Source organism: Botryllus schlosseri, chromosome 5, assembly GCF_051294905.1.
Source record: "Botryllus schlosseri isolate E-star chromosome 5, Bs_hap1, whole genome shotgun sequence".
Lineage (NCBI taxonomy): Eukaryota > Metazoa > Chordata > Ascidiacea > Stolidobranchia > Styelidae > Botryllus > Botryllus schlosseri.
Genome location: NC_137240.1, coordinates 9,750,298 through 9,762,070, shown reverse-complemented (window position 1 = coordinate 9,762,070; position 11,773 = coordinate 9,750,298). Strand labels below are relative to the sequence as shown.

At 41.8% G+C, this 11,773-nt stretch overlaps 1 protein-coding gene across 1 annotated transcript; it reads right to left on the bottom strand.

The window, feature by feature from the left end:
• Positions 1 to 3,084: 3,084 nt before the first annotated feature.
• LOC145438959 (adenylate kinase isoenzyme 1-like) lies at positions 3,085 to 10,022 on the bottom strand. Its single transcript, XM_080316362.1, has 10 exons — positions 9,902 to 10,022; positions 9,664 to 9,835; positions 8,705 to 8,773; positions 8,432 to 8,640; positions 5,989 to 6,022; positions 5,881 to 5,919; positions 5,550 to 5,713; positions 5,352 to 5,468; positions 3,672 to 3,863; positions 3,085 to 3,345 (listed from the first exon to the last, which is right to left on the bottom strand). Exons 1-10 carry the CDS (start codon positions 9,965 to 9,967, stop codon positions 3,280 to 3,282), a joined length of 1,128 nt encoding a protein of 375 aa, XP_080172488.1. The 5' UTR covers positions 9,968 to 10,022; the 3' UTR covers positions 3,085 to 3,279.
• Between the last annotated feature and the right edge of the window lie 1,751 nt (positions 10,023 to 11,773).

Genomic DNA, 11,773 nt, shown 5'->3' with positions numbered 1-11,773 from the left:
GCTCATGTGTCGCATGCCAAATTGTCGCATGCTGAAGTGTCGCATGCTGTAATGCCGCAAGCTCATATGTCCACGGACCAAAATCTCTTATGCTGTACCGACTACCGACTACCGAGACCAAATTTCCGAGGCTACTATTCTTAGTTCTTTAGAATGATGTTTTGGATTCAATAGGACAGGCCCAATCTATAAGATAACAATTGCGTATCTGTCCGAATTCGTTGACCTTTCCAATTAGGCTTACGCTATCTCTCGAGTTATAGTCATTTCCATTTCTGCAGATAATTAGTCAGGTCTAATGCGAACATGAACCGTGTTGAATCTTTGTTCCGTACGCCGTTTACGCAGTTACCACACTTCAAGTCACAGCTCACCAGCAGACCTCTCGTGGCACATACGTTAAAATCACTGTTGCCGGGAAATTCATGTTACCGTACCATCATTAAGTTACTTGTTTACGTTGGAAAACGCCATTGTGACGTCATCTTGATAAAAGTCGCTTGCAGCCCTTGCCCCACCACCCGATATTGTCACGAGCCGCCACTGCTTAGTAGCATGCGTTATGATTTCATGGTAGAGTTAGACCGACAAGATAGCGTAATGGTTAAGCGTCCCGCTTCTTGATCGGTAGGTCGTGGGTTCGATTCCCGGCCGGGTCAGACCAAAGACCTGATTAGTAACACTGGTATCCATGGCTTCCCTGCTTGGCGCTCATGCATTACTGGAATAGCATGGAGGGGTGGTGCATGACTTAGAAAGCTGTAAAGGCTATATCTGTACTTCCTTGTCCAGCGGCATATGCACATCATGTACTCATGGTATGCATATGCGCAGATCGTGTGTATGTGTATCATGAGTCGGTGTATATGCCGCAAAAACATCAAGGACAAAAATAAACTACGTCCGTCCTTTAAAAAAGTTAGAGATTACGCAAATCCTGGTGTGTTACGACCACTGAGCTGGTGGTTACGAGTTACGAACAGGTGATAGGCAACCAAAGCGGGGGTACCCGGCGTACGATTGGATCAATGGACTGGACAATTTCTAGACCTTTAATTTTCGCTCTAAAGGCAACTGCGTACGGAGCAAAGATTCGCACTTGACTTGACCAGACTAATTCCAATGACTAGAACTCGAGAGATTGCGTGAGCCTAACTGCAAAGGTCAACGACTTCGGACACATACGCAATTGTTATCTCATCGATTGGGCCTGTCATATTGAATCCAGAACATCAATTTGAATGGTCTTTGAAGAACTAAGGACAGCAGCCTCGGAACTTCGGTCTCGGAACAACATAGTACATTTTGGCCTTGAAACTGGAGATTGTGACGCAACACATACGGCTTACTGTCTATAAGTCTGCTGCGAAATAGCCGTTGGAAAATATATTAATCAATAAATACATGAATGAAAGCCGTAAACTTAGCATACTGTTACATGAAATCATCGAGAAGTAGCATTCGCAATCTCATAACCCATTCCGGCATAGTACACTGTCAAAATCAATACAAACAGACGAACACCGAACTTTGAGTAAAATAGATCGAGGAATAGGCTGATCGAATGATCAGCTGTTAGCCGACATCGAAAATGAAATAGCTATCGCATTTGACAGGGGATTGTAAGCAAATGGTTTGAAGGCCACAATTTCACAGTGAAATGCACATTGGCGAACATAAAATTATGTGAATATTTGAATGCAAACCGAGAAACTTAGTTTGCTGTTTCATGCGATCATCGAGATATACCATTGGAAATATCATCACCGATCTCGTTATGGAACGCAGACTAGATTAGCACAGACAGGCACCGGCTTTTGCGTGAGATCCGCAATGATGTGGGTAGGCTAAGTATCAGATCAGCGCGCATCTCTACCATACTCGACCTCGAAAACGAAATAACTGCCTCAATCATTGAGCGTCAACTTTAAGACTTGGCACCGCGTTCGATACTAAAATCAAGACATACCGTGCAAAAGCTCATGACAGATCTAGGTATGGAACATCGTTAAAATCAATAGAGACCAATAACGGCTTTTGCGTAAATCCGTTAGCGATAAATGAAGAGTCAGCTCTCACTCGACTTTGAAAACGAAATTACCACCCACATAGTTCAGTGACAAACTTAAAACTTGTTACAGCGGTCGATACTAACATTAAGACTTACTGTGCCAAATGTCATGACCGATCTCGGTATGGAACGTCAAAATTAATGGAGACCAATGCCGGCTTTTGAGTAAAATCTGTTTGCTGTACAATGTACATGATAGATCAGCACACACTGAACTTCGGAAACGAAATCACTACCCTTATCTTTAAGTAGCAAGCCTGAAACTTGGAGCAGTGCTAAATACTACCTTCACAACATATCATACCAAGTTTCAAGAATTATCATGGTGCGAAACACCGTCAAAATCGACATATACCAGCAAAGGTCGACTCAACGCATATCATGGTAACCGAGTTCAGATATAGATACTATTGTTACATCACACCTTAAGGGCGACAGGCATAGTTGCCCCACTTGCTCGGCCATTTTACGAATAAGAGAGAGTAAATCACCGTTTCTTTATTGTGCGCGGCTTTGAGAGAATAGATAGTGAAAGCTTGTTATGAGCGCTACCGGGGCAAGCCCCGGCTAGGCATTCACAAAGCGAAAACACAGAAGAGAATTCGATTTTCGCAGAGACTTCGCTATGTATGGGCATTTGTTAGCGAAAGCACAAGAATAATGCGGGTTTCGCTGTGATCTCGATATATACTGATTGCTGTGCGTCTATAAATGGTTAAATTGTTATTGAACAGAATTTTAGGTGGGGCAATGCCCCAGTTGCCCTATAGGACGAGCCGCCACTGCATCGACCACCTAATAAAATGGAGATCTCGAGAATGATTGTGCTGCCAACTTCTCTCGATATCGATCTTGATTTTGGTCGCCTTTGACCTATATTTCCGCTGCACGATAGCCAGGATTTTGAGTGTAAACCATACCATAAGCTACTAGCTCGTCTAAATAATGTCCACGTTTCCGCCGCACCTTAAACAATGAAGCACACGGTGGATCAAGTAGGTTTCGTGCAACGATTGTTTTTCTCAGTGGTATTGTATTTGTGGTAGGGTGGCATGAAAAACTACAGTTGCGTACTGCACAGTAAATATTTATATATATATATTATTTCTCTAAAACGAATGAACAGGAGTGGAGATGAAATAAGAGAAGGCAGCATGTATCGTAATACTGCAGCGTGAACGTACAAGAAGTAAAATTTACACTTTCGTTCATAGTTGATCAAACACGGCTTTTACTTCGGCAAACACGTCGTCCACATTCTGCTCCGAATTGATCTATAAAGCAACGCAAAAACTTTCATAACGTACCGACGAGAGAGCATATAGTGTTGGAGCGTCCGGATCCCAGTCGCTGCTGGGTTACGGGTTTGGAGCTGGCATTCTCAAGAGTTAGAGGGAGTGGAAATGTTGATGTTGAGTCGCAGCAACATTATCCCAAAACTACTCTCTACTATACAAAATTCGAAGTGTGAAATGTAAGGCCTGTTGCCTAAAGACTGGTCAATTAGTCGTGCAAGAAAACCATTCGATTTAGTACTATAAGTAGAAGCGTAACGCAGAAGCACATAGTCACTGACGACCTCCGGATGCGCGACACTCACCCGTCGCACTTTATTCTGTTTTTCGTAGTAGGTAATAACTGGCTCCGTGGATTCGACGAAGGTTTTCAAGCGCTTCCTTATAGTTTCTTCGTTGTCGTCGGCGCGTCCGCTCGTCTCGGCCCGCTTCAGAAGCCTGCTCACCATCGTGTCTTGCGAGGAATCGATCCAGAGAACGAACGAGCACGGGGCTATCTGCGTAACGCAGTTATTAAGAGATGGGAAGTTCCGGCATTTGGAATCTGCGCGATCATGGCGACCGTGTTACTGGAGCAATGCTTCAATATCAATGCATGAGACTGACTGCATGTCGGGTTATGGTGAAAACAACACAGGTGATTAGCGTAAGCGGGGTCTTGCAGGGCCTGGAGCAGTGGTTCCAAACTTTTTTGGATGTCGAAGCCGCATTTCAAACTTCAGAGTACGTATGGAGCCGCATGAAAACACTCGAGTTGGCTACTTGAAACGAAAATTTAAGGTAGCTAGGCTACTTCTGGATCTCACCATCTAGCTAATTCAAAAGCATGCACAATGCACATAGACTTTCATAGATTCTATATCGGTTATTTTAGCATTGATAGACGCAGATTGCCTAGTGCAATACATTGAAATATACTGAAAGTGCATATCTTTCGACTACAACATACTATTATGTCGTTATGTGACAGCTCTTTATACATTCCATCACTTAATGCGCAAGTTTGCGGTGGATTACACGCTCAGTAATATTGGAAGTATTGCAATTTCTACCTGACTATGAGCCGTTATTTTGATGTTAGTAAAATTGTGTCGAAATTTGCTCTTCACAGAGACGATATTTAATGGTGTATGACCAGCAGAACTCAAGATATCTAACCAAGTCAGACGGGTATTCTATTCATCCATGGGTTTGACGCTAGTATAGTCTGCAAGAATTCTCTTTCCCGGTTTTCAGAAGCGGCCTTGGACAGCTTTAGGTATAACCATTATCCCTCATTTTAGCATTCATATGCAAAAATTGACTATAACTATTCCAAGAAACAAACAGCATGCGGCTGCGAGACCGCGGTTGGGAATCTCTGGCGTCGAGCGTAAGCGGGCCGTGCTGGAAGCCAGCGGATTAGGAATCACAATCAGAAATATTGGACTGGTGTAAACGACCATAGCGGTCGAAACACCATGAATAGTAAAACAACAACAACATAGGTGATCAGCGGCGAAGTACTTCTATTTTTCGGAGTGCTCAAGTTTTGCCTACTGTCACTATACTTACTCAAGTGGTTACGCCTTTAGACTACTTCTGCTTCACAATTTCTTCGGCAAAACTACTTACTTTTGACAGTTTGGATTAAGTAAAATAGAAAGTATAGTTTTCAGATTTTTGGTTCGGGTCACTCTCACGAGTGAAAGTGTCATAATAGCTGGTCGAAATTGCCTCTGTGTCTCACGAGTCACCATAATATATTTCGATAAATATATTTCCAAAAATTGCACTTATAGTGTCGTCAGTCATTTCGCGTTAGCGTTAAAATCCCAGGCAAGGGTTACTTAATTTACTGTGTTCGATAAGATGAAAATAAAATCTCTCCTTTTTCAGTACCAATCCGACGTTTCCCTTATCATTGCGCAAGGATTTGTCTTCTTTTTCAACTCCGTATATACATATAGCAAGCTGCATAGAGGACATCGGTTAAGATATAGTACCGTATTCTCGAATTCAATTCCTTGTTGGACTTCTCTCGGATAGCCGTCGATCAGGAAGCCTTTGGAGTCGGCCGCCTGTTCGATCATGTTCTTCTTTATTAGCTCAAGGACGGTGCTCTGCGACGATACAAGTCATTAGTGGTCGCGAAAAAAACACAACTAAGGATCCCAAAGAAAAAATTGCCACGCCGTGCGTACCAGCGGTACAAGGTCGCCCCGCTCCATTATGGCGCTCAGCTCTTTTCCCTTCTCGGATCCGGAGGCGACTTCTTCTCGCAACAGATCTCCGGACGAGAAGTGCGTGAACCCGTACTTTTCCTTGATCTTATCGCATTGCGTTCCTTTACCCGAGCCGGGGCCGCCTATTGTCGGAAACAATTGCGGCGCATTAGCGGAGTGTACTCATACCGCGTGAACATTACAGAAATGAAGACACTTTTCGGCCTGACTTCATCATCAGTAAAAACAAATCAAGTTTCATTGTCGATGATAATCTGAAATGCAGAAAGTGCGCAACGCGCATACTTACCGACAACAAATACGATGACTTTTGACTTCAAAACGTCGGCTTTACCGAGAAAGGAAGAAAAGATCAATACAGCGTCCTAACACACCCACTGAAGATCATAGCACGTACCCATACTATCTTCTTCTGAAGCTGTATCTTCTCCCTGAACAGCAAAGAAACACTCTTTTGTTAGTTAAACCTTTCAGAACAGAAATTGTAATGTAAAGATCATCCGTCATGACAATGAGCATTGTATCAGAGCGCACGCTATAATGACCTTGCGTTTTCCTGACGACGTACGGCTAACTCGTTTATACACAGCACGATGCGTTCAATGTCGCATCACAATCGAATGGAAGCAGAGCCTGAATAGCTCAGTGGCTTATGCAATATGCATATTTCAGTAAGGGAGACGCACGGTGCGGAACGAATACATCTCGTACAGGCGTCGCCTGTTACAAATTCCCCACGGGTTAACGGCTGCCATCATTTTCAAACTTCAGTGCCTGCATGCTTGCGTATAACGCAGTGTACTTGTCGCTTTCTATGCCCTTCAAGGCTCCTAATGAAAGTGAGAACAGAGAGCGCAGGCTGCTGCAAAACAGTTGCAGCATAGTCGCGCTGAATTATTGAACCCTGGTTGGATGCTAATACCGATTCCTATTCCTAACACACGGGCACGGGCACTCGGGCAGCAGTCGCGAACAATACTTTCTAAAAGAGGAAGTTCGTTGAGTCACCCAGGCCATGCTTTCGTGACGCTACTTTGCTTGAACCCAGACACGTCACGTAGGATTATATTCACGCAGGCAGGTATAAAACTCAAGCAATGACAAGTGACAATACAGAGCTTCGTTCTATAGGCCTAAACTATTATACGCTATGTATTGTATATACAATACGTTGAAATACTCACGAATGGGAACACTATTCACCGATGGCACATGAAAGTAGAAGGAATGCGGCGCAGTTATTCTCTAGTCTAGCACAAGTGAAAGTAGCGATTCTCAAGGCGGAGTAGACGTACAAAACTCAAGGCCTGAAAGGTAGGCCAGGCCTTGTCAGCAGATATGGATGTATTACGCAGTGTCGGTGCCCCCAAAACTACTTTCAACTTGAGGCAATTAAACGACAACGAGTAGAAGAGATTCAATAGGGAATGCGAAACGACGAGTAAAACCCGAGTAATGTTAACGCAAGGGCGGAGATCATAAAGTTAGCTGATCCAGGAGAATAGTAATCGCGTGATTAAAAACTGCTAATCGGGACGCATTTTATGCAGAGATCATAAAGTCATCTGATCCGGAACTCGGAAGAATGCTAATCGTGTGATTAAAAGCTGCTAATCTCGACGCATAAAGTTGGATAGGTTACGCGCGATGATTACTCGAGGTGTCCCGAGTTTTCAATTAAGTGGTGTTATTTATTGCATCATAATGTGAAGACACGGTTTTGGCTGTCAGTTGTCATTTGTTGACTGGTCGAATTATCATCATCGCGAAATGAAAGTAGTACGTAATATGTAATGTACAGCGAAGAAACGGATTATAGAATATTAATATATATATATCGCTCTACAATGGTGGACGCATAGTTCGTTGATTGCCTGATTGTTTAGTGAAGCCATTACCTAGGACACAATCGCCACGGTATCATCGGAAATATTCGCGCGTAGGAATGTTACGTTGTGTAAGCAGTTTTTATAGATACCCAACTATTATGTAGCTTGTTGCGGTTTGTTAAATGATAAGATCAAAACTAACTTTATGCGCTGCTATCAACCGGTTTCTTAAATCCTGGGTTTTTAAAACCTGATGAACACGATAATCGACTTAATGTATAATCCAACTTTATGAATGTATAACCCAACTTTATGATCTCCGCCCTAAGGATGGACAGAATGATTCGGTTATTCGAAGTATTGGTTGCAATGACTTGAGTCGAGTAGGTAGAGAAAAAAATTTTCCAGCACTAAAATGGCACGCTCCTTTTCACTAAAGAGTCAATTTATCAACTTGAATTATAGTTTCTAATATTATAATTCTAATTTCCCACAATGAAAGCCTTGAAACCCTTATTATACAATGCACACCATTCGACGCCTTATTGCAAATCCACGCACGCTAGTGGAAATGACATTGCAACAAAGTGCAATGAAATAACCTCAATAGGTATGGTCGACAAATTATAGATTACTAACCTACGAGCAACGACAAATGCGAAATGATATTAACAGCGTGTACTCAAAGGTACACGCTGATATTAAACCTGATGTAGAAGGCTGTCGTCATTTCCTTCGTGGTCGCATAAAAGGTACATAATTCAAGCTCTTATGACCCCATAACGAGCGACACTAGAATATCCGATTCGACGCCTAGTGAGTAGTGATAGTAATAAACGATTCAGAATCGAATCATTCAGGTACAGGTACAGGTACTCTCTTTTGCTGAGCCATAGCCACCACTAAAGATACAGTACAAACAGAGAGAACTGAATTATATTGAGCATGAGCATACATAAGAAATAGACCCCATGCGGAGTTGAACTATAGACCTCTCGTCCTGTAAATTACCTGCTGCGCAGAATCTGGTTTTGATTCTTGAGCCTCATCCGTCTCGCGCGGCTCTGCACTTTGCTGAATTTCACCTTGCACGGGGTCATTTTCTTTCGCGTTTTCACAAGTCGAGCTGTTCTCCGCCGCCGACACGGCATCTGCAGGGCTGTTCGTCTCGGGGGCTACGTTTTTCGCGGAGTTGTCCGTTTTCTCATCCTCCGCAATATCTGAAACCGGTCACGGAGAGGTCTGGCGTGATAAGCACGATGAAAACGTAGATTCGGCAATTACCTTTGGGCGCGGGCGGACTTTGGTTAGCTGGAGAAGGGTTGGCGTTATCTGACGTATGAAGTGGGGCTTCTGCAATGTTTACACAGATAGACGGAGAGAAATACGACGGCAAACGCGTAGTTATGACCAATTTAATAAAAAATCTGTTCCATTTCCATACACTGAATGGAGTTTCGGCGAAATGTGCAGTGAGACTTATAGCGATCCTAATTTGCCGAACTATTCACGTAAATCGAATTTCGACTAAAACGCAATGATGATCAATGAAAATTGAGCATTTGACTTTTATTGAATTAGTAAGGCGTGGTTTCTCATCAATTTCATGATCACTTGGAAACCTGGATATCATTTTACTACAGAACCAAACTGTTGCCATTGCGGACTGAGGGCAAACAGATCTCAATATTTTGTATACGTCCGGTTCATAGGATCAGTGATCATTCTTCACTTTGTCTTTATCTCCGGTTCCCAGTTATCTAACTTATACACGAACTACAGGCTACAGATTTATTAACAATTTTAACAAGTAGCTTGGGACGTTTAGTGTCATATTTTATTTTGTGAGTAGCTTAACACAACTTCGAAACTGCATTGGAATAATGAAAGTGTGAAAACAGGGGTGCAGGAAGTCCTTCCTGTGTGGTTTCATCCATCCATCAATCATCAATTTCCATTTTTGTCTTTGCTTCGTAGAGTGTCCTAACCCTAACAAAGCATAGCAAATCGACCATGGAAACACTGCTGAATTTTACAAAATTTGACATGTAAAATGAAAATGCGATACTTCACCTTCAAAATCTGTTGCAGTAGGCGTGCACTTAAACAAACCCCCATGTATAATTGTGGGCGGCCTACTTAAGTAAACTCGGTTTAAGCTAAAGTCAAGACTGCACTGATATTTATAAATCACTTGCCTAACATGTTCACATTATCAATAGGCCGATATGACAAACACCAACCTGTCTTAAATATGGCCAAATCAGTGGATTGTGTGTTCTGGGGTCCTCCGCCAACGAACGAATCCCACTGCACATTCGAAATGCCACCAATGTCCTCAACTTTTGCAACGCAAGACGTAATATACTTCAAGGGATCCTCAGGTCTTTCGTGAACCAATCCAATCATGATACTCTAGCCACACAAGACTCAAAGTTAAAAAATAACTGATCTCAAAAAGCTTCAAACATAATCTCATACCTCAAAGAGTTGAGGGATGTTCTTTTGCATAAGGTAATCACGCCCCTGACTAGGTGTCATAGACATGATGAAGAAATGCTTTATAAAATATTAAAGTTTTGTTAATGCGTTCACTGCAGGGTGAAATAAACATTTATTGCATGTAAAAATACGTAAGGTTGCATGTAAAAATACATAAGGAGAGAGAGAATCACAGGAAATGTTTCTGTACTGCTTAATTTTAGTATGCATAATTGTATGCTATTTATTGTGCATGTACATACCGAATTAGAAATATCTTGGATTCACTACAACATAAATTAAAATCTATTATTTGTTTCAAGGAAATGGTTCTTGGTTACCGTTGCCTTAAGAAGCATCTCTGCACTATGAATATCGTGAAAATAGCGTGGAAGAGAGAAAAAATAATCCTACAGTGATTGAGTTTCTTGATTTTAAAATAGTGTTTCAAATCAAATTATCATAATAAAATAATGGGTTACTCATAAAGCAGGGGCGGGCAACTTCTCCAGTCAGCGGGCCGGATATGAGGAAATGAAAATACTTGGCTGACCGGATTCCTGATTCGATACATTAAACGCTTATTTATCCACCTATACAAGGATTAATCGTATTTATTGTAAATTTTAAGTTTGAAGCATAGAAACGAAAACAGTATTCAAAAAATTTATTAATTTAATGTATTTCAGTAGCTGTTGAAGTCAATGAGACATCTGTGCTCAATGAAATTTGTGAACTCTGGCTGCATGTCGTGCACAAAGAAAACAAAGAACTAATAAAGAATAACTAAAAATCACTATTATTTGTGTCCGAAAAAGGACTGAATAACCTACAATACACTCACTACAATTTGCCATAGTGAGCAAGTAGTGGAAATTGCGGTAGGCTGTGACCGCGGGCCGTATGTTGCGCACTCCTGGTATGAAGTATTGTATACGAACGAGGGGTTGGGATTTTTTCGAAATTGACCAAGATATCAATTCATTACGGTTGAGTACATGGGTAAATGCCGGTAATGCAAGCCTTTTCGTATTGACGAACTTATGCGTAAGCTCCAGTCTCACACTCTACTCACACAAACTCACACTAAAGAATAACCTACAGTCACTATTATTTGACGTAATATGCAAGTAGTTGGGGATTGCAGCAGACTGTGGCCGCGGGCCACATTATCGTGTACGACCGTAAACTCTCTGCGGGCCGCTCAAAATCACGTCGCGGGCCGTATGTTGCCCGTCCTTGTTATAAAGTAATCTTGTTCGTGCTGATCGAGCAATGTGGAGCGAAGACAAGAGGTAAAGAAAATGGTTCTGGAATGGGTGATTATCATGACCACACGTTATATTTAAATTTGTCGACAAGAAAGGTAGATATAGTCAACCGCTGGTGGTAGGTCCATCGACGACAACCAATAGGTCGTGAATTCGTGATCAAGCAGAAAATCTGATATGTTCATGGGGAACATAGTTGATGGGTAAGGAGAACACACACCGAACTATGTGTATAATCTTGAGGAACATGGTGGATTGGTGTTGTGGAACGAATGAATCGACGAATGAAGTTTGCCTATTAATAGAGTGGAAAAACTTTTAAAATTTATCCCGATCTAATTTCCTTCACAAAATTTATCCTGATCCAATTTCCTTCACAAGTCGCTTCATATATATTGTGCAGTTCATGCAGCATGCAAATCTTTGATGCCAATTTTTAATTTCCATTTTCTACAGTTACATACCCTGAACAGCAGGAGGAATAGAATCACTGATATTTCTTGCACAATCAAACATCCACAATATCCATTCATATGTTAGAAATGTGTGACGATGATATTAAGACCCAGTTGTCTTTTATCAACACTGAATCTTTTTCATA

Bases quoted from the DNA above. Each gene is read 5' to 3' on its own strand.
- LOC145438959 (XM_080316362.1), bottom strand. From the start codon at position 9,967: ATGTCTATGACACCTAGTCAGGGGCGTGATTACCTTATGCAAAAGAAC. The intron at 9,836-9,901 runs GTATGAGATTAT...TTGTGTGGCTAG, and splicing joins ACATCCCTCAACTCTTTGAG to AGTATCATGATTGGATTGGT. The intron at 5,920-5,988 runs GTACGTGCTATG...TTCTCGGTAAAG, and splicing joins TTCAGAAGAAGATAGTATGG to CCGACGTTTTGAAGTCAAAA.